The 22,820-nt window shown below is 44.5% G+C and overlaps 2 protein-coding genes across 4 annotated transcripts in view; both read right to left on the reverse strand.

Annotated features, from left to right (window-relative positions):
• On the reverse strand, nucleotides 1-9,026 carry OPALIN (oligodendrocytic myelin paranodal and inner loop protein). Its single transcript, XM_087433007.1, has 6 exons — nucleotides 8,966-9,026; nucleotides 5,324-5,382; nucleotides 5,008-5,043; nucleotides 3,852-3,971; nucleotides 1,946-2,002; nucleotides 1-177 (listed from the first exon to the last, which is right to left on the reverse strand). The coding sequence occupies exons 1-6, from the start codon at nucleotides 8,997-8,999 to the stop codon at nucleotides 1-3; spliced, it is 483 nt and encodes a 160-aa protein (XP_087289133.1). The 5' UTR covers nucleotides 9,000-9,026.
• Nucleotides 9,027-15,699: 6,673 nt separating this feature from the next.
• The window catches only part of TLL2 (tolloid like 2), a 158,911-nt gene continuing 151,790 nt past the window's right edge, over nucleotides 15,700-22,820 (reverse strand). For all 3 annotated transcript variants that reach the window (XM_087432349.1, XM_004427892.3, XM_087432350.1), the window contains 2 exons: nucleotides 20,781-21,031; nucleotides 15,700-18,984 (listed from right to left, as the gene is read on the reverse strand). In XM_087432349.1, coding sequence (XP_087288475.1) covers nucleotides 18,850-18,984; nucleotides 20,781-21,031 — 386 coding nt within the window. In that variant the 3' untranslated portion in view covers nucleotides 15,700-18,849. The remainder of the gene's footprint in view (nucleotides 18,985-20,780; nucleotides 21,032-22,820) is intronic.

Genomic DNA, 22,820 nt, shown 5'->3' on the forward strand with positions numbered 1-22,820 from the left:
TCATTCCAAGCTCAGTCTAGGCATAAGCCACCACAATCCCCTTCTTCTCTCCATTTCTATGGTAGGACGGTAAGTGTCACGCATGGGCTCCTCGCTTCCTGCTACAGTCTTCACATATATGTGAGCTTCTTCTGCTCCCATAATATTCTTCTCATGTGTGGGTGCCCTCCTAGGATTCTTGAGAAAACAAACAGGTTTTTAAAAAATACAGCAAAGACTTCTGCTTCTGGCCAAGTTGGAGTAATAGCAACCAGATTTACCCTCCCACCTAAAACAACCAAAAATCAGACAAAACATTTAAAACAATAGTTTTCAAGACACTGAACATCAGGCAAGGAAGGACAGTGATCCTTGAAAGACAGAAAACAAATGAGAAAAGGCTTACAATTGCATGAGCTTGCTGCCTTGGGAGGGTGTTCAGGCCATTCAATATTCTTTTGTTTAATGTTAGCATGGTATCTGTTTTTCTATCCTTTTACTTTTAATCTATTAGTGTTTTTATATTTAAAGTGAGTTTTAGTAGGCAGGATATGGTTGGAGTTTGCTTTTATAGCCAATCTAAATACTCTCCCTTTTAATTGACGTATTTAGATCATTTACATTTAATACAATCATTGATGTGGTTGGGTCCAAATCTACCACCTTGTTATTTGTTTTCTATTTGTTCTGTTTATTTTTATATTTTAAATCATTTTTCTACATTCTTCCACATATATATATTTTTTTATTTTTTATTTTTTTTATTTTTTGTGAGGAAGATCAGCTCTGAGCTAACATCCATGCTAATCCTCCTCTTTTTGCTGAGGAAGACCGGCTCTGAGCTAACATCTATTGCCAATCCTCCTCCTTTTTTTTTTTCCCCCCCAAAGCCCCAGTAGATAGTTGTATGTCATAGTTGCACATCCTTCTAGTTGCTGTATGTGGGATGCGGCCTCAGCATGGCCGGAGAAGCGGTGTGTAGGTGCGCGCCTGGGATCCAAACCCGGCCCACCAGTAGCAGAGCACATGCACTTAACCGCTAAGCCACGGGGCCAGCCCCTCTTCCACATATATTTTAGGGGCACCTTAAGTTCCATGAAAAAATCTGTTGGGATTTATATTGGAATTACATTTATTATATAGATCAATTTGAGGTTGTTTGACATCCTTATGCTATTGAGTATTCCTATCCAGGAACATGATATATAACTCCCATTATTTAGGTCTTATTTAATATCTTTTACTAAAATTTTATTATTCTTCATAAAGAGATTGCATGTTTTTATTAGATTTATTCATCAGCATTCTATATATTTTTATTACCACTACAAAATGTTATTTTTTAAAATTAATTTTTCTAATAGATTATTATTGATCTTTAGAAATGCAAATTATTTTTGTATACTGATTTTGTATTCAGTAAACTTGTTAAAATCTCTTGTTAATTCTGACAACTTATGTGTAAATAATCATATCATCTGAAAATGATGACAGTTTTCTTTCTTCTTTTCCAGTCTTATAATTTCTACTTCTTTTTCTTATCCTATTGCTCTAAGACCTAAAGCATAATATTGAATAGAAGTGGTAAGAGTGAGCACCCTTGTTTTGTTTCTGATCTTAAAGAGAATTCATTAACATTTTACCCTTAGGTATGATGTGTTCACATCACAAATGGCTGTTTAATTTTTTTTAATTCTCCTTTACTATTGAGATGGTCACATGATTTTCTCTTTTAATTTGTCAGTGAAATAAATTATATTAAATTGATTTTATAGTATTAAATCAACCGTGAATTCCTGTCCAGCCAATAAAAATACTGAGAACCTCCTTTATGCATAAATTTCACTTGGTCATCTCTTTTCCACATGTGCTCACACTGTACTTCTCCTCTACATGAAAGGCTTTAAAACCCTTAGTTTGTTTACTATATGAATGATATATAGTGATTAAAATCGAGAGTTCTTACCTCAGCTATCCTGGGACTGTCATAGATTTCTGAAATTTCACATGGCTTCTCACTTTCCTAAGTTGGAAGAAAGAGAAAAAGAAAGAGAGAAAGAAAGAGAGAAAGAGAGAGAGAGAAAGAGAGAAAGAGAGAAAGAGAGAAAGAGAGAAAGAAAGAAAGAAAGAAAGAAAGAAAGAAAGAAAGAAAGAAAGAAAGAAAGAAAGAAAGAAAGAAAGAAAGAAAGAAAGAAAGAAAGAAAGAAAGAAAGAAAGAAAGATAGAAAGAAAGAAAGAAAGAAAGGAAAGAAAGAGAGAGAGAGAGAAAGAAGAGAGAAAGAGAGAAGGAAGAAAGGAAGAAAGGAAGAAAGGAAGAAAGGAAGAAAGGAAGAAAGAAAGAAAGAAAGAAAGAAAGAAAGAAGGAAGGAAGGAAGGAAGGAAGAAAAGAAAGAAAGAAAGAAAGAAAGGAAGGAGGGAAGGAAGGAAGGAAGGAAGAAAGAAAGAAAAGAGAGAAGAAAAAGAAAGAAAGAAAAGGAAGGAAGAAAGGAAGAAAGAGTGAGTCACAGTATTTGCCCACGAACATGATTAAAATTAGTGGTTCTTAAACCTAAGTGTACATAAGAATTACCAGAAAGCTTTAAAAAAAAAACAAAATAAGCAAACAGATAATAACAACCTCCCCCCCCAAAAAACCCATTAACAAGAAATACCATTATGAGTTACTTCAAAAATAATTCAGGGTAGACAGTGTAGAGAAGTGAGTGGGAGTAGAGATCAAACAAGATTGGCCACATGTTGACAACTGGGTTCATTATACTATGGTCTCCACTTTAGTATATGTTTAAAATTATCCTTAATAAAAAATTGTGTTTTTTTGAATGACCAGTGCCACAGCTCTATCGTCCAGAGATACTAATTTAATTGGTTTTGTTGATTGGCATTTTTGTAGCCTCCTAGATGATTTTAAAGAGCACTGAAAGTTAAGAAACTATGACTTAAATAAATAACACCACCAACAACCACAATACTTCTTAATATGTTTAAAGTTTACAGCTTGTCAACACATCTTTACGTCCGTGATCTCATTTCATCCTTGCAATTTTGCCTACCTCTTAAAATAGGGAGGGTAGTTTTTATGACTCCTATTTTGGAGGTGAACTAACCAAGGCGCAGAAAATGTCACGTCACTTGTCCAGGATCATATAAATCATGAAGTGGCAGAGCTAGAGTTAGAACCGAGGTTTTCTATCTCCCTGTTAATGCTTACCAGTGTGAGAACAACCAGGAATATTCATAAATAGAGGACGGAATTGGAACCCAGAGTTCACACACCACAGTTGTATCACAACCATGGAATCTCCCTGCATCTGGGTGGCCTTTGAATTCTGACCATGGTCCCCAGAGCAATCTGGCTTTTGGAGAGCGTGGGGTTTGTAGATTTCCCTGTGGCTGATATGTGATCTGATGCGGAAAAAGGGCAAAGAGAAACAGAGCCACATACTTCTGGACATATTCGTACCATAGACACCTCAACACCTGTTTGTTTCCTATCTTTCCTAAGATTATCTCCACCCTCTTTGTGAAGCTTGTGCCGTTTCATTTCTCAGCTTCAGAAAACACATCCACTGGACAGACATGTGTTTGTCATGACAGCCGACGTCCCTCTCCACTGCTACTTTTTGCCGCCTCAAATACCATCCTTTTTGCCACGGATTTCCTCAGGTGACCTGAGGGTTGTGTGACAAATCAGCTCTGCTTGGAGCATAATGTCATGAGTCTGAGAAACTGAATAGAAATTGAGGCACAGGAACAATCTGCCATCGTGTCTTCAGAAAACAGACCTGGGTCCTCACACCCTCAGCCCAAAGGCAATTCACCAAAATACCAATTCTCGCCAACACATCCAGACCCATAGAAGCTGCACATCTCACCTCAATGGACTCATCGCTGCTTCTTCTTCGGTGAATCAGAGTAAATAGTAAAGCCACCAGCAGGGCTGTGGCCACCAGGGACGGGATGCCTGCTGCTAATCCAAGAGAGGGCCCACAGTCCTGGCACAGAGAGAAAGCAGTCAGGTTCTCCAAGAATAAAGGGCAAGTTCAATAGATTAAAAATAAAACAAAACAAAAACCTGAAAAAATGTTTGCAATGTACATGACAAATGATTTATTTTCATAGGACTTAATTTACATAGTTTAAATCTATTGGAAAAGAGTGATAATCCAGGGGAAAAATGGGCGAAGGATATGAACAGGCCATTCCTAGGAACAGAAACACAGATGTCTCATCAACATAGGAAAAGCCAAGACAATTCAAAACAACATTTAGATATCATTTTTACCTATCAGTTTGGCAAAAAGCAAAACATTTTATTATATTCCATGTCATTTTGATGTGAATTTTAAAAATTTATTTACACTAAATGTATTAATAAATTAATTTTCAAATTCCCACTTTGCTTTGATCTGAGTGGAAATAGCCAAGCTTATAGCCACATAAGTTTTCAGATTTGCTGATTACCTGGAAATATCAAAGATAATTTGCAGAATTCCTATAAATGTGCAGCTCTCATATAAGACTGGATTCTCCTTCACTTTTTGGGGGAGGAGGGTGATTTTATTGATGAACAACATACATACAGAAAAGTATATAAATCATAAATATACAGCTTTTCACATGAGGAACCCATCCAGGTAACCAGCACCCAGAAGAAGAGACAGAACATTACCAGCACCCCAGAAGCCCCCTCATGCTCCCTTCCGTTCACTGCATGTGTAACCACTATCCTGAAATCATTTGTCTGTTTTTCACTGTCATCTAAATGCAAATAGAAAGTATGTACTATTTTGTATCTAGCTTCTTTTGCTCAACAATTTGTGAAATCCTTCCGTGATTTTGCACATTATCCCTCACTTTCAAGCTGAGTTGGTCCTAAGAATAATAGTTGGGCCAGATTTTGTTCTTGGTAACAATTCACATATGAAACTCTATCTAATCCTCAAAACAAATGCACCAGACGTAGAGCATTATTATCCCCACTTTATAAATGACCAAACCAAGGCTCCATAATTTAAGTGATATACGTACTGCTCCTTTCCCATCTGTAACAACTGGGGAGGAAGTCTGTGTGGAAAAAGAACACACGTCTTAAGAAAAAATCTATAGAATGCACATTATATAAGACAGTCTGCCAAAGGTTAAGCCATAAAGCCTAAATTTCACCCGTTTGCTAAACTTTCTGTTAAAAACAATAAACAATAACAACTGCCAAAGAGAACTTTACTCAATTGCTTCCCAGATAAGAATTGGAGTGAAATTTGGCTACAGGGAGAGAGAATTCAGAAGTTCGGGTGATTTCTTTGTTATTCACCTGTGGATTTGCCATAACACATTTACAACTCACAGTGGCTTTCTCCTGTCCCCAGTCCCACACCCTTCCCAGCACACTTTTCAGTCCCCGTGCTAGAAGGGAAACAAACAGAAATACTGGCGGCAGTAAGGCTCTTTAAGGAAGCTCTACTTGTTTTCAAACACGCAATGAAGCAAATGTCTGGGGAGCATCTGAAGTTGTGAATTATCCGTGCTCCTGAGATAATTCCACATGGAATGAATAGAATATGTTACAGGTTTCCATCTCTACTCAAGGATGGGCACTGGATTTCACCCATTTATGAGATATTTCTAATGAGAGTCTTACCTTGATCAGCAAATCTCAGGGAACCAAGTTCTACATTAGTGGCTAACCGTGTAAACTAGGTACGCTAAGTGGTGTAGTGTGGAGTTAACAGCGTGTGTCCCGGGCTAACGCCGCCCGGAGTGGAATGGTGATCTCTCCACTCACGAGCTAAGGGGCTTCATTTCTTCATCTATAAAATAGGGATGGTATTACCTACCTCTGGGGTTGTTATGAGGATCAAATGAGCACCAGAAGTATACGCTTTGTCATTCCTTTAAACTTGGCAAAGCTCTGGTCAAACCTGCTATTTATTTAATCCTCTCATCAACTTCAGTGGCTACATTGGAGTCCCCAGGGCGTGGGCTTTTAATTATTGTTTCTATTTTACAAAAAATGAAATAGAACTCAAAGAAGTTGTGGGTCTTGTCCAAAGTTCCACAGATAACGATAAATCTAACCTGAACTCAGATATTTGAATTCCAAGCTTAGCCCTCTTTCCCAAAGAGCTCCCATGAAAGGAGGGATTCAATCACCAGGCATTGACATTTGATACTCAAATGGCTACACTCTTACCTAAACACGATCTCACCTTAACCCCCACATTGCCTTAATGCTGCCATTTGCCTAAACTGTTCTGTTTCTCAGCGGGTGGGAAGAGTAGAACATTGTTTCAGGTAAACTGTTCTGTCTTCAGGTTTCAGAAATTCACTTGGGCTTTTACCAAAAAAAAAAAAGAGTTAATTTTAAGGAGGCAGAGGCGCCTTGTGGAGCCCAAGGGCAGCGGGAATCTGGCTTCTCCAGGGACCGGAGCTAGGGATTGAGACCTTGTCAGGAGGGAAGCCATCCTCCTGGGAGCTCTCCATCTCTCCTGGGCAGCCTGGCCTTTCCCCTCTGCTCTTCTTTGCCTGTCTGCTTCCTTCTTTCTCCCTCCAGATGGATTTTTCTGCCCTTGTGAACACCTGCCAATCGTACCAGCTACCAACTATGGAGAACTTACCATGTGCCAGGCTGTTCAAGTACTTCCCTTGTATCAGCTCATTTATTCTTCATCATGGCAAGTGAAGCAGGACTATAATGATCCCCATTTTACAGATGAGAAAAGTGAGGCTCAGAGAAGTGAAGTAACTCGTGTGAGATCACACAGCCCTAAGTGGCAGATGCCGAGTGTCTGGCTCCAGGGTCCATGCTCCTAACCACTGTGATACACTGCCTTACAGGACCAAATCCAGCACCCTGACCCAGTTTTTATATTTGAAAGTTCACTGTGGCCCAGCAGGGACTGACTTGCAAATGTGGCCCTGTTCCAAAATCCCTGCAGAGAGGCTCTGATGAGCCAAACATCACCCCTCCCCCACTTCCCAGGGCACCGGCATTCCCAGTCATTCACTTACACCAGTAGGGAAGGTTAGGTGTAGAACCTAACTGCCAGGCAGGGTGACCAGCTGTCCTAGTTTTCCAGAGAGGTTGCCCAGGACGTAGCATGTTCAGTGCTAAAACCAGACAGTCCCAGGCAGATGAGATGGTTGGTTGCCCTACATAGCTTCAAAGGCAGGAGGGGACAGTTCTCAGAGAAATGGGCTGTTAACCAAGGAGGTACTTCACAGGTGAAGACCGACATCACAACAGCCTCCCTCTCACCCCACTCACCCCAAGCAATGGTTTCTTGCTTCTCTGAGTGACCTTCATAGGATGGGCCAACCCAGGATAAGACAGAACCTGGAGTCTCTACAGACCTGCTGGCTTCGAGCAGCCAGTGGGAAGTTCCAGCAGTGACCATATTAAAAGGTTTTGACAGATAAGGAGAGGGAATTTGTCTGCAGAGAGGCAGAGGCTGAGGTAGGGAGGTTCAGAAGGCAGGACCCCTCAGGAGGGTGGTGCAGGTGCCAGGGGAGTCGGGGGGCAGACTCCGGGGCAGTCAGTGATGGGCACAGGAAGGCTGGCAGTGAGTCACAAGGTTCTTCCTTTCTGCTGCTTTCTGGAACTATGCCCCCATGTGACAGTAAACATGAGCTCTGGCTTAGGAATCCTCTTAGCAGGTAGATTTAGTTTATTATCTTTGAATAACCATATGAGTTAGAAAAATTTGGCACAGCCAAACCCACTAAAAAACTGGGCCAGGCAAATGCCTAGCTCAATCATAGCAGCACTACTGGTCAGAAAACAGCTCTGGCTGTGTTATCTCTACAACATGGCAACAGAAGATGGATTGAAATCATTCAGTCTGATTCTGGGTTGAAACTAGCCACCATCATCAACTGAAAATCTCCGTTTTGACTCCCAACTAAATGTCACAATCAAGAGCCATAAAATGTTCATTCTGGTTGACATGATAATTCCCCTTCTAGACTGTATACTAAGGAAATCATCTTAAATGCAGACAAGGATTTATTTATGCCTATGTTGATCACAAAATTATTTTTTTCTTTTTTTTACTTTTTTTTTTTTTTTTTGTGAGGAAGATCAGCCGTGAGCTAACATCCTCCTCTTTTTGCTGAGGAAGACCAGCTCTGAGCTAACATCCACTGCCAATCCTCCTCCTTTTTTTTTTCCCCCAAAGCCCCAGTAGATAGTTGTACGTCATAGTTGCACATCCTTCTAGTTGCTGTATGCGGGACGCGGCCTCAGCATGGCCGGAGAAGCGATGTGTCGGTGCGCGCCTGGAGTTCCGAACCCTGGGCCGCCAGTAGCAGAGTGCGCGCACTTAACTGCTAAGCCACCTGGCCGGCCCAACACAAAATTATTTCTAATTGTGATTAATCGATTAAAAAATAATTCACCTGAAGAAATATCATGTGACCATCCTCAGTTATGGTTATAAAGCCAGATGGAAAACATTTGCCGTTTAAAATTATATGTAGAGTGAGAACACAATGGTACAAAGACAACAAAAGTCAAAATTTATATAAAACAGGACGGGAAGGAGTGACACCGATGTTCTCTGCTGATGGGAATTTAGATGTTTTGGTTTTTTGCTATGTTCCTTTTCAAAATGTGTAATTACAATTTTTATAATTGAAAAAGTTTCTCACAGCAACCCCCACCATTCATAAGTGCCTTCAAAAACCTGTGTCACTGGGCCGGCCCCGTGGCTTAGCGGTTAAGTGCGGGCGCTCCGCTGCTGGCGGCCTGGGTTCGGATCCCAGGCGCGCACCGATGCACCGCTTCTCCAGCCATGCTGAGGCCGCGTCCCACATACAGCAACTAGAAGGATGTGCAGCTATGACATACAACTATCTACTGGGGCTCTGGGGGAAAAAATAAATAAATAAAATCTTTAAAAAAAAACCTGTGTCACTGATCACTCCGCGTGAGGTTTACGGGGTGGCATTCTGGAGGCCCAGCGTAAACCCCGCACTGATCTCTGCTGACCTGCTTGGTGGATGGGGACTGCTGTACTTACCATGTTGGCTGGCAGTGTGAAGTTCAGTGAAAAACTCTGGAAGAGAGAAGGAAACGTTAGAGCTCCTGGGAATGGTCAGCCAGGCTGCTGACCCTCCACCAAACACCACTGACCCTGGAGGATTCCAAGAGAACTTACTGATCTCATAGGTTCAGTCAGCCCCAGTCTCTGCTTCCAATCTTGGCCCCAAAAAAGAGCAGGGGAGCAGAGGAGCCTGAGATCTTGAGTTCCTCCCTCAGCTTCAAGTCAGTCTCGCCCTTTCTCCCATCCCAGGTCCTCAACCAGGGCCAGATCAAGGGGCCAGCCAGTGAGGCTACTGTCTGAGGAACCCCGACCAACAAGAGCAGCAAAAACACTACTAGAAATTCAGCAAAGCACTAAAAATTGTTTTTATTCCCAGAACTCTTTTCAGGGAGGGAACTGTGTGAATTTGAAGTACTTGGTATTTACTGCTTGAAATAGGAAGTAAAACCCCCAGGCGACGTGCGCCAACAAGAATATCTGCTCCTTAAACCCCCTTCCCAGGAGAGAGAACTTGAGAAAGACAAGGCCTCCGTTTTTGCTGAATCCAAGACAGAGGTTCCGGGCTGGAACTGAGCTGGTCAGGATGACAGAAGACAGGCTAACCCTTCTCTACCCTCCCCTCACTCAGCACCCAGCCTCTCCTCTCCAAATATGGAGTCAATATTTAAAGATTGTGGGCTCAACGGGGCACCAAATTGTTAGCCTGCCCAGGTACCCACTTATCTGGGTCAGGCCCTGCCCGGGGCTTCTGGTGGCCCTTCCTCCTCTCTGTCCCTGTCTTCTGTCACTGCATTTTGGGCTGGTTGATGCCAGTCTTTCCAGCCTGCTCTTTACCAAGACCAAGATAGACATTCTTCTAGGGCAATGTTAGAGCAAGAGGGACACCTGGGTCACCTTAGGTCAGGGTCTTCCTGCTCAAGGGACCTAACCACTGCCCTTCACGCTAACACCAGCCAAGCCCACAGATGCTGCAAGGACACTTGATGGTCACTGCATCGAACACAGCTGCCCAGAGCCTTATCTCATCAGGGAGTACAGGGCACTGATGTCACCAGGCCAAGACAAAGCTTCCATTGCGGGGACAGCAGAAGGCGTGAGCAGCAACAAGTGGGCCATTGCATGTGCTGTTTATCAACATTCGGATGACGAAGATTTTGGACAGTTTCAGAAAGACATTCACATTTTGTAGAAACACACTACAGTGCTCTCATGGAGAGAAAAACATCACGTAAATTTGAGTGGAGAAGAATCTGACGCAGTGTCCTTTAGAGAGGCAGCTGGGTGCCCTGGGTTTGGAGTCACCTGATCTGGATTCGAGTCCAGACTCAGCCACTTAGAAACTGGGTGGCCTTGGAAAAGTGACTGAAACTCTCCGGTCTCCATTTCCTCACAACAAATCTATTCTCCCAGACTTAGCTTTCCATCCTCAAAATGGGGACACTATTAACTTGCCCTGCCCTTCTCATAGGATAAGCCCAAAGGAAATAACGTCTGTGTCGTATTCTTCATGACCTGGCCAGCACAGAGCAAGGCACTGGGAAGCCACTTGGGAAGATCTTGTTGGATGGAATTGCCTGCGTGGATTAGCAATATCTGAAGTACTGGAATTTGGTACAATACACTTATTGCTAAAATACACTTCTTGTTAGTCTAAGCGCTATATATAATAGTATATAAGCACATATAATATCTACACACAATGGTTCTGAAGGCATGTTAGGATCTCAGTGGCTGAGTGTTACTCATTATGAGTTTACTGTTTCTGAGAGGAAGGAGGGGGAGACAGGATAATCCCTCACTGTCATTGAGGGCACGCTGTGTGTCAGACATGGCTCTCACAACCTCCCCACAAGGAGTGTGCTCTAAACCCTACATCATGGGTGAAGGAGCAAGACCACAATAGCTTTCTCAAGGTCCCCAGCTGGTAGGTGGCAGAGGCCGGGTTAGATCACAGATCTTCCTAACTCCAAAGCCTGAATTCAACTCCTTTTAATAATCTCTTTAATAAAGGAATCACAGAAGCCTCTTCTAACTTAGCAAACCTCATTTGATTGAGTCACAACCAAATATGTACCACAAGTCAACAAGAAAGGTGGAAAGTTCCTGACGCAACTTTGATGTCTATGTTGCTGATCACGTCGCAGAAGGCAGACTGAACAAATAATGATAAGGGCATTGATTGGACCCATTGCTTCAACTAGGAAATGAAACATCTACTTTGCACCCTTGTTACATGTGGAGTTTTAAAAACAAAAACTTAATATTAAAATAAAAGATGAGATCAGAAAATATTAGACGAGAATTTTTTTAAATGATTAGTATTTTGCACATGGGAAAATAGTTAAAAACCAAGCCCCTTGACTTCATTGCACCAGGGTACAATTCTATTTGAATTAGGAGAGGTGAGCATTAAAAACCTGGGCATTGTTTTTCACAGAGAGAAATGAAGGGTAGGCTGAGAAGAGATGCTAGCTCTCACTCACCATTTCCGCCAGCCTCCAAAGAACCTTCTCTGAACACTACCCTCGGCAAGCTCCTTTCTTGCTAGAGTTATTGGCTTGTGTCTTGCATTTGTAGGAACATCCAGCTGGGAGAGCCAAGGGTGACAGCAAGAAGTGGCTCCAAGAGAGTCCTGGCCAAGCCATTTATGGTCAGGGGAGTAGCCAAGTCCTCGGCCCATCCCTCGGGGAAGATGGTCTCCTGCTCCATGGCCACTGCGTATGGCTCAGGTCATCCACCCTCTTTGCTTTCATTTTCTGTCCTTCTTACTTTTCAGCTCCCTTCTTCGGTTACACCTCCATCTCAGCAAAGAATCCACAGCTGACCCGAGAGCTTGGAGGCTTTTGCAGCTGGACGATCTTTAGAAACAATGGGTTACACAGGCTGAGACTGGCTGCTCCATCCCCAGCTGCCAGTCATCGGCAGTGCAACTGTCCCAGCAATGATGGAGTCAACACGTTACCAGCATCAATGCAGAGGATGCCTGGGAGATGGGTGTTGGCGCTGATTCTGTGTTTGAGGCAGGGCTGTAGCTGCCACAGCGAACACACTCCCTAGTCAGTGAACTGCCTGGCGATGAGTTTGGCCTCACCCCCTCTCTGTTTTCACATTTTAAGTGGGGATCCTCAGGGAGCTGGAGGAAGCCATTGACATGGGTGGTTCTATATTTCTTATGAGTTCTCTGTTAGGAGTTTGCTTCTTTGAAACGGTAAAGGAGTTGGAGTCTCACGCCAACAAAACAACAGTATTAAAACCAATAATTTGGTCATTTAAAAGAGTACAATCATTCATTTATTCAACAAATCTTTTTGACACCTTCTATGCGTCAAGCATTATTCTCAGCACTCTTTTGGGCCTTGGTGATGAAGACAAGTGAGGCCCCAACTCTCAGGGAATGTACTTTCCAGCGAGGGCAGAGGGACAACTATCAGAACAAGTGAGAGCCACTATGGAGGGGCAAACGGTGGGTAAGGGGAGAACGAGCGGAGTGACCGGGAGTTGCATTAGCCATTCCCAGAGGTGACATTTAAGCCACAAGTGAAAGATGAGAAGAGGGTCCCAGGCAGAATGACCAGCAAAGGCAAGCCCTGAGGCTTGCTGTGCTCACAGAACTGGAGGGAGACTAGTGGCCTGGAGCAACATAAACAAGGCAGTGACCCCTGAAGAGGTTAAAGGAGGGGGAGTTAGGGGCCTGACAATAAGAGCATGGCAGGGCATGGTCAGATTTCCAACACAGAGCAATGGGAGCCTTTCAGGGGTTTTAAGCGAGAGAGGGGCATGATCTAATTGATGTTGACAAAGATGGCCTGGCTTCTCTGTGGAGCCTGGATTACAGGGGACAAGAGTGTTAACCCAGAGACTAGTTAGCAGAATCCAAGTGAGCGATGATGGTGGCTGTGCTAGTGTGGGGGCTGTGGAAATGGAGAGCAGTGAAGGGGTTTGTGAGGTAGAGGCTGTGAGACTTGGTGATGGAAGAAAATGTGGGGCAGTGGGGGGACAGAAGGCGAGGGAAAGAGCAGAATGAAGTCGACTCTGGATTTGGGGCTTGACTAACAGAGGCTTCATTGTTTTAGGCAGGTAATAGTGAAAAAGGGACTTGGGGTATGGGGATCCAGGCACTGGGAGGCTGTACTGAACAAGACCAGTGTGGTCTCTGCCTCATGGGGCTTCCAGTTCCCAAGACTCTACAGTGCTGCATAAACTGATTCTACGGTTGCCTGGACACCATGGAGACAACAGTTCAGAGAGGCCTGTGTTTAAAGCCTTAGCTGCCCTTCTGGAACCTGTGTGGTCTTAGGCAAGTTAAGTAACTTCTTCCAGCCTCAGTCTCAAGCTATAAAGTGGGGATGATAGAGTTTACAACGACTGAACTATTTGAATCAGCACAACTGGTACAGGTTATACTTCTAATTTGCTTGGTGGGTGTAGAATCACACCCAGACCACAGAGCTAGACCAAGGAACTCCAGTTCACGGCCCCAGGCCTCCTGGCTAGGCTGTCTGTGGATGGGCAAGGCAAGGGAGGTCCTTTTTGACTCTTTTTCTTTGCTATGCATCTACTGATCACCAACTTTCCCCCCAAAGGACATATTATTCCTTTAGAAGAATTGCTATGACCTACAGTCAAGTGGTGCTCTGGCCTAAGTGTCTGGGTCAGTCATAGTTCTCTGGTCACAAGCATCAAAACAGACTCTGATTAATTTAAGGGGAACTTATTGGTTGGGTGTAGTGGAGCTCACAGAAAGTAGAGAGGGCCAGGGAACCAGGCTCTGGGAAGGCAGAGCTAGGATTCTTCTGAGGCTTCAGCAGCAGGGACTCCTAGACAGTCCTCTCAGGCTATCTTCCCAGGGAAAATGAGCTCTAAAAGATCTCAGCCCTTTTGCCCCTTGATCAAGACTCCAATTCCAGGAAGAGGATCTGATTGATCTGGCTTGGGTCACGTGCCCAAGGAGTACCTGCCACCTGGCTGACAGTCTGCCCAATGCAGGTCCGTCCAATGCAAGAAGAGGTGGTTCTGCATAAAGAACTTGGCACCATCACCCAAAGAAGAAGGAATGGGTGACGTGAGTGGGCTCTCCACCTCTGGAAGTATTAGGCCTGAGAATTATCTCATTAGAAATTGTAGAATGAATGCCCTTAATGGGTGAGAGGTTAGGGCTGTCAACTCTGAGATTCTCTGATCATTTGTATTTTGCCACCATTTAAATTTGTACCAGCCCAATCACACTGATTTGCCAGGCAACAACTGGTCAGTTTAAAAAGCTGGTCCATTCTAAATGATAGGCGCCCTTACTTGGATTTTTAAAAATCTTTATCAAAAATGTCAGTCAAGTAGTGATGAAATGTTAAAACAAACAGAAGGATTCTGGTCATTTCCCTATCTACAAATGTCACATGTGAGAGTCACTGGTGGGGTCCACCTGATATTTCTAGCTCAACTTGTTCTTAACTTGAAGTTAAGAGTAGCCTTATGAGTTGCTGTGGCCAATGACATGTGAGTAGAAGTGATATGTCACTCCTAGGCAGTTGTAAGAGCTAGTGTATAATTTGTCATGCTCTTTCCCTCTGCCGTGGAAACCAGCAATGCTCCAGATGGCAGGTGCTCCAGCAGTCCAGTCCTGACTGAGGATGATATGGAAGAGCTTCCAGATACCAGAAATGAAAATGTCGTATGAACAAGAAATAAGCCTTTCTTATGTAAAGCCCCTGACATTTGCGGGTTGTTTCTTCTTGCAACATAGGCTACCCTATCCTGACCCATACATCAAACCTTCATACCCTCGCACAACTGGGGCTCATCCTTTAGGTACTGGCAACTGCAAAAGGGCAGAAAAGTCATAAAACCTTGACACTCTACATAGAGCACAAAACAGTTGCACGTGTTAAATAGTTTTGTATTAAGACCGAGTGTTTTTACAAACATGAGTCCATATTACCCTTCCCTGATATGACCTACAAAACTCCAAACATACCCACAAGTCTCTTAATCTAATCAACTTAAAAAGACTGTCCTTGATTAAATGGAGTCTCTGTCCTTCTGTTAGAAATGACCCTGTATCAGTTGGGGGCCCCACATGAAATGAGAGATATACTCAATTTGCTGTATTTGAAGAGGGCTTATTAAAAGGACTATTTATAAAGCTCTTCCGTGGGGGACAATGCAGTACCCCAGGGTTAGACCAGCAGGGTGTCATTACCACCCCAAGGCCTGATGAGGTAAGTGGAAGGAGGGGCTGCCAGTGCCCAGAGAGAGAGGGCCACTTTATAGGAGCTGTGACCTTCAGTTTTAGATGTCAGATGTGGTCCTCAGGCACTTGGTGGAGGTGGAGGTGAGTGGAGACAGTTGCTGAGGGACAAACCGAAGATGTCTACCACATCTAGCACCGTTGGCAGCAGCAACCATCTCCACGACAATTATGTCATCAGATTTCCAGCCTGTTTGGGTCCAAGAAAGGCGGCAACTTTGAAGCTATCTTTGGCATTGTTCATGACTTTCTGGGTCCAATAGGGAGCTCTCTTCTGGAGCCAGGCTCTGAGTACTCACCAGACAATAGAAGGCCATAGAGAAGGCCCCACTTTTTATATCCTTCACAACTTCTTGTGGTATTGGAGAAAATTATCACCAAGAGGACCAATCTTGTCTGAACTAGAAACACAAACCCAGGACACATCAATAAATTCACATTCTTTAATGAAACAGGTCTTTCTAGGCAGAGACATATGTTAGCTCCTCTCCACTTTCTCTCTGAAACTGATAACATTTCATGAAAGGTAAAATTACACAAAATAAAAAATACAATAAATTTATAGATAACACTCTAAACAATTTTTCTTTTTTTAAAAGAAAACTTACAGGCATTTGGGATTATTTTTCAGAAGTTCAGTCTACAAAGGAAAGTTTAAAAACATCTCACGGAGCCAAGGGAACATTTTTCACAAACTGAACAATAATACCACAAATTATTTGAGACTTATCAAGGACCAGATCAACAGCAAATCCCAGTGTGAATTTGCTAGTTAAGATTTTACAAATGATTTAAACAGGCTGCGCACTTCATGAGTAATGTGAAACTTAAACTTAGAGGCAAATAGTCTTACAGTGAATCAATGCACAGCCTTAGTTTCTCTGTTGGGAGAAATTCCACAGGCTAAAGTTAATTCTAGACCCTTACTCTGCCCTGGGATCCGGGTTCTAGCTTCTGCTAGACTAGATTACACTGGAATTGGACCAGCCTGAAGACCCAGACCCCAAATATTTCATCAGGTTGTCAAGACAATTCTCTGAACTGAAGCTAGTCTGGGAGCTTTGTGACATCCCCAAGAATCAGCACCCAATTAAAGGCCAAAGAGGGCTGGGGTAATATCCCCTGGCTGCTCCATCCACTTCCAGAGATGTGCTCAGGAAGGTCACTGAGCATTTGGAAAAGCCACGGCGGGGGGCCTGGGTTTTTCTGCTAAATGGACTTTCTTTTGTGAAGCCAGCCGTGTGGTTCCTCGCAGAATCTGCATCATGCAAAATCGCCGCTGAGTCTGAGCTTCCAGGAGAGTGGTCTGGCCAGCCCCAGCTGAATCAGAGTTTGTCTTTTCTGGGAAGACGTCACTCACAGAAGGCTGAAATGAAGGTTTTCATACGAGTCCCATTGTTTCAAATTGGCCAGGGGTTGATAATTGTTGAAGTTGTGTGTTTTTGAAAATATTCATGCTAAAGAGATAAAAATAAGTACCATTGTTTCATGAGGGTGGCAAATACTGAGGCAGAGCTGACTCCCTCTCCTTTTTCCAGGGAATTCACCACTCTTATTTAGACTGCTAAAGGTTGAAACTACACAATTTTCATGTCCTTGGAGAGAAACTCTTAACAGCCACCTGATCTATCCTGATTTCAGTTTCAACAGATAAGATGAGACAAAATAAAAGCCCAGAAAACACAAAATCAGAGAAATAGAATCTACGCTAACAGGTAGGCAAGACCTGAACCACAAGAACCGCTGCTCCATTTGCTGAATCAAAGTTCCCCCAGGGCGGGTCATGGTATGAGAATGTAGGCTGCACCTCCATCCAGGGCCAAGGGAGGCCAAGAGGGAGCTTGGTGAAAGCGATGCGGAAACGCAGGTCCACTCCAGGAGGGCCCACTCAGTAAAGCTAAGGTGGTAGGTGGGCACGTATCACACTGCATTGTTAAGGCTCTGACAGTTGATCCTTTACATACATACATATATACAGACATATATTATTATTAATAATAATACTTTGATTTTGTTTTGTTTTGTTTTAAGGAAAAAATATTCCCATGCATTTCTTCTACCTTTCTTTGTATTCTTCTTCTTCTTTTTTTTTTTTTAACTCCCAGCAATCATTTTAATTAGACATAGTCCTCTGGGGCATACTCAGATCTTTAAAAAATACAAGCTTTAACCTTTTGCAAATACTTTGTTTAAAGTGATGTTGATTCGTCCCAAAGGAATTCTGGTGCTTGGGAGCTATCTGGGCTCTCACCGAAAATGCTTGTGCTCTGTCCTGTGTGCAGTACTAACCAAACAGGACTCAGGGTTATGTAAACATTATTTAAAAATTATTCGAACATAAACACTCTTTTAAAGCTAACATACCACAGCTTTTAGCTCATAATGCCCACAGATGCCTTAATGAAATGCCATTCAAAACTACCTCACTGTTTAAAGTAGACCTGGAGGTTCTAAAATTATGTAAACAACATCATCTATACTTTTCTGGAACAAGCACCAACTGTGGTGACTTCTCGTTGCAAGTAGGTGATTGAATACTAGTTAGTCTGAGCAAAGTTACCAATGCATTCTTTAACCTGATTGGTTACAGGAAGTTAGTCACAGGTTGACTTGTTCCACAAGGTGTTCATTCTTACATAATTTATAATTAACCAGTTTTCAACAGTGTTCATTCCACAAGGGACCTGAACTGGTCCCTCCTAAGATGTCTTTGCACGTCTTGCAAATGCAATTTGAATTGGTTGTCAAGGAGGCAAGGTTAACCACAGCAAGTGCCTCCAAAGCTGAAGGCAGAAATGTTCTCCCAAGCCCATGGAATCCCAAGCACAAGTGGAGTCTTCTCAAAGTCAGCGAGTGAAGGATTTTTAGGAGCCAGGATATATTCTTGGCAAACTAGAGACTCTCACCAGCAAATGTTCTGCTGGAATTCATAGTGGATGCCTTGGCCCCTAATGCAATTAGGGATGGGGGAAAGCCAAAGGAAGCAAGGAGAGCTGATGACACAGAGAAAAGCCTTGGTGACAATGATTCTCCCTCCGTGCACTGCTTACTGGGATGCCTTTTTTAGTCCTGACGTCCATATTCTCGGGTATCCTGGTTGACATGTCCCTGGCAGAGAAAGAGGAAAAGTATCCAGCCAAAGCTGTGAGTAGTAAATCAGCCATCGCCAATCTTTAATCCTCATGCCCAGTGTAGACAGAAGACAGCTGAGTCTCCAGGACATGGTCACATTGCTGGCACCTATGAAAGCACATCCAGAAATAGAGGAATGACCAACCCAAGGGCCAGTCTTTTGCCCCATAGGAGCAAGGGACAAGGGGAACGGGTATGAAGTGGCATAGCTTAAATGGTCAATGACTTCAAACCTTAACATTCTTTAAAAGTCCACAATGGATAACCTTGCAGCCAGAATCAAAGGAACATCTTCTCTCCTCCTTGTTGGCCAAACTTCATCAAATACATACCTCCAAGACTAGATTTTGAGTTTTTGTTTGAGAAAAATACCGTACATTGTTTTAGGGCAGATTCACAAGGTGCCATTGTTATAAAAACATTCGCAGTTCCTGTCTTTGAAGAATATCGACGTTATTTCTTCATGTGCAGGGCATCCTGGAACTTGGTGCTGGTGTACTGGGCGTGAAAGCCTTTCTTGTTGATGGTGTCATCCGTGTGGAATCGAATCATCAGAGAATCCCCTGCAGAGTAGATTTCCTCCAATGGCTGAAGAAAGGAGAAAGGAAAACCAGGGAGACTTTGAGTCAGTTGGCTCCGGTGGGAGTTTAAAATAAGGAGGATGAGACAGAACCTTACACAAAAACAGGATGGCTGATGCTGCCATGAGGCGTCCCTGGAACCAGAGACTCTGAAGGGCATCAAAACAAGCTCTTGTTCAAAGGAAAGCATTGCAAATTCTGCTCCTGAGAGCTCCCCGGGTCCTGCTCTTCCAAAGATAATCCTAGATACATAGCTCATATAAATATATTATTTATTAAGTGCATAGATTTATTAAGCGCACTGCTCTATGCACTATCAGATCTTAACTCATGTAAATTTTTAAAACTTTATAAGCCAGGTAGTGTCTCCATTTTATGCTTGTGGAAATGGAGACTCAAGTTCACACAGCTAGACCGGACCCAAGCTCAGGTCTTTCTAACGGTAAAGTGTGTACCATGAGTCACCCAGCTCTAGGGTCACCATTGTGATGTGTGTCCCAGGAGACATAAAACAAAGACCATTGTTTAGACCTATGTCCTGCCCCAGGACACAACATGAGATGGAGTCACTACACGTGTCAGAAAGGTTTTGCCTGATGGTGGATGAATGGAGCCAGGTTCCGGGGCTGCTCTCTGCCAGATTCCAGCAGAACCAAACTGGGCTTCCACACATCACTGCTCAGGACCCTCCAAGGTTTTCTTCTGCATGTGGACTCCCCAGTTAGAAAGACTTTATCCATCAAAGGTGCTACATTGGTTACGTCACACTTTGTCATCCTTTCTTTTTGGGAGGGGGAGGGAAGATGAAGCGAAATTAATCAAAGACATATCAATGCCAATTTGAGGTGCTGTTTAGCACAAGGAGCACTAGTGACTCCAAAATGATTTGATGTAAGTCCAGCCAATTGCAAAGAAGCCTGAGTGATCAGCCCTGGAGGCAGAGAAAAAGAGAGGGCTGGGGGCCCAGCATGGTGCAGCCAGAGAGAGACCAGGACCTGTACTGGTTGGTCCGTACACTTCACTGAGCACCAACTATATGCCAGGCCCTGTGTCAGGCACTGGGAAAATAGTGAACAAAACAGGCTTACCCTGTCCTGGGTAGGTGGCCCAGAAAAGAGGTGATAATGAGAAAAACAATAATGACCTTGAGCGTAACTATTGTGTTTATAGTAAGCGAGTGACTTGTAATTTCGTAGGTGCTTGGTTTTGCTTGGGGAGAGAATTGTGAATATATGGATTATAAAAAAGTATAATTAAAAAATTAAGAGGGGGCCAGCCCTGTGGCCAAGTGGTTCAAGTTCCTCGTGCTCCGCTTCGGCGGCCCAGATTTGCAGGTTTAGATCCTCTGCACAGACCTACACCGCTTGTCATGCCATGCTGTGGCAGCGACCCACATACAAAATAGATTGGCACAGACGTTAGCTCAGGGTGAATCTTCCTCAAGCAAAAGAAAGAGGAAGACTGGCAATGGATGTTAGCTCAGGGCTAACCTTCCTCAGGAAAAAAAAAAAAAAAAATTAAAAGAGCCTGAAGGCCAAATAAAAATGCAGGGGAGAGAAACTTTGCAAAAATAGGAAGAAAGTCCTAGAAGGAAAATGCTCTCACAGCTGACCTGGGCAGGAGGCCTTCATGACCTGGTCCCCCAGTGCCTCCCAACCTCCTCTCTATTTCCCACTTTGCTCCAGCAGAACGGGCCTCCTGGCTGGTGCCGTTGAGACTCAGGCGTAGCTCGGACTCAAACCCAGGTGTGTCCCGTGCTCTGACTCGTCACTGCGTGCCTGGCCCTGCATCCCCGGCGCTCACCCCGGAGCCGCAGAAGCGGCCGAGCCTGGGCGCCGTGCCGTCATAGCCGTCGTAGGCCTCCATGTAGTCGTAGCCACAGTCGGCCTCCTCCTCGACTTCGAAGGTCCGGAATACCAACTCCACGCCGTAGCCGTCCTCCGCCACGATCACCCAGTCACAGTGGGCCTGGCTCGGGTAGTTGTTGTCCCCAAACTGGGCGTGGGAGTAGAGCTCCTTGGTCTGCACTTCAGCCTTGAGCCGGCCCCCGCACTCTAATGAGAGAGAGAGAACCGCGATGCTCCCGGGCACAGAGAACGCACGCGCCACCCCCACCCACTTCCCGGCTGGGACTGCTCTCTCCACACTCTCTGTACAGGCCCGCTTTCTCTACCAAGCCTCCCTCCTGGTGCCAGGCGAGTCTCACCATCCCATTTTACAGAGGACCAAAGAGAAGCCCGTGAGTTTCAGGGCTCACGGGGGCGTCCAAATTGGCCCTTACAAGTCAAGGTCCTATGCTCCCAGATTGGGCAACATAAGGCCTCCAGGAATTCCTGAGCATCTACTGAAAAAAAGCTGGCTGCTTGGATCTTTACCACTTTAGTCCCTGGAAGTACCAGAAGCATCTGAGAAGGACTCACATCAGCCCGACGGACTTACTGTAATTTGTAGTTTTTGCCAACAGAGGGCAGCAAAGGCGCATCAGAACTGGTAAACTCACACCCAGAAACCTCAGAATGGACTTGCTGCTCCGCTTTTGAGAGTGTTGATGATAGGCCAACTCGGAGGCCCTATGGGTGTCACAGATGAGCTGTGCTCATACTCTGGGCTTGCATTCTGTAGCCTTGGCTTCTGGGTTTTTTACTGGGACAGTAACTTTGGTTGGCCTGGGTCCTACACTATCTTGTGTCTAGGTCACTAGAGACCACATAATATAAATGGATAAATGAGAATGATCAGAGATTGGAAAGCACCAGAAATTTTGGAGGCAAATTCCTCCACTGCTCATCCTTGTCCTCAATGTGCTCCACGCCCTCGAGGGGCCCAGAGCTCCCCGTGATGTGACTTCTGCACTGTCCGTAACACTCCGAGGCCCAGCTGGCCCTAGTCCTGTCCCACTGCCAACTCTTAGCCCCATGTGTGCTGTGGCTTAGAATTTCTTCCAGGTCTGAGCTGTCTTTGAGAAATTTCAAATTCCTGAGATGCGAGTGGCAATGAAACGGGCATAGAGCAGGGCAGGATGCCTTCTATCTGCCCTGCCAGACCCCCTCTCCATTCTTCCCCACCTGCTCCGGGCCCCAGGAGGCCGGCCACTAGGTCGACACGGATGGGCCCCCTGCCCTCTGCCTTCAGGTTGGGGTCAGCCATGGGGAGCACCAGCAGATCAGAGGAGGGAGGAGAGAGAGTTCAAGGTATTTAGTCCCAGGCTCTCTGCCTGCCTGGTCACCGTAGGCTTGTGCTCTTGACCAAAGGTCACAGCTCCTGTCCGGGGGCCCTCTGCTTGTGGCCCCTCTGTCTCTGGGCTCCAGGAACCACTCCCTCCTCTGGCGTCTATTCCTGGGGGTGGTAACAGCCTTGCAGTTCCCAGCCCTGGTTGCTGCACTGCCCCTTGTGGTGTCCCCACACCCTGCCCACCCCTTTGTAAACAGTCCCTTATTAAATTCTCCTCAAATAATGGCTCTATCTAATGATAGAGTGTGCCCCCATTTCCTGCTGGGACCCTGACCCACCTCGAGCCCCTGTGCTCTGTCTGTAGGGACAAGAGGTGAAGTCACCAGTCAATGGCTTTTCAACTTCCCTGGGGGAAGCTAGAAACTTTCAAGGAGCTTGAGAGGGTTCTGTAGACAAAGAAGTGTTTTCTGCTAGGCAAGGGCAAGCTAGACTGCCTCAGGGCGCTGGTGTCATCTTGTTTTACCTGATTCGTGTTTTTAGGCTCTGAAAAAAAAACTGGAGGCAAGGGCTGTTAAAGGGATCAGAAAACTTCACAGAGTCCCATGATCATGATCTCGGACTCTGAGTGGGCCACTGCGAGCAGCCACCACTTTGCCAAAGGGCCACAATCTA

This window comes from Ceratotherium simum, chromosome 6 (genome assembly GCF_057802395.1).
Source record: "Ceratotherium simum simum isolate JZ-2026a chromosome 6, ASM5780239v1, whole genome shotgun sequence".
Taxonomy (NCBI): domain Eukaryota; kingdom Metazoa; phylum Chordata; class Mammalia; order Perissodactyla; family Rhinocerotidae; genus Ceratotherium; species Ceratotherium simum.

What these genes read in the sequence shown, in the direction of transcription:
- OPALIN (XM_087433007.1), bottom strand. Translation starts at nt 8,999, where the DNA reads ATGGTAAGTACAGCAGTCCCCATCCACCAAGCAG. An exon ending in GGGGACAGGAGAAAGCCACT is followed by an intron (nt 5,044 to 5,323) that starts GTGAGTTGTAAA and finishes TTTTCCACACAG; the next exon opens with ACTTCCTCCCCAGTTGTTAC. An exon ending in TTACAGATGGGAAAGGAGCA is followed by an intron (nt 3,972 to 5,007) that starts GTACGTATATCA and finishes TCTCTGTGCCAG; the next exon opens with GACTGTGGGCCCTCTCTTGG.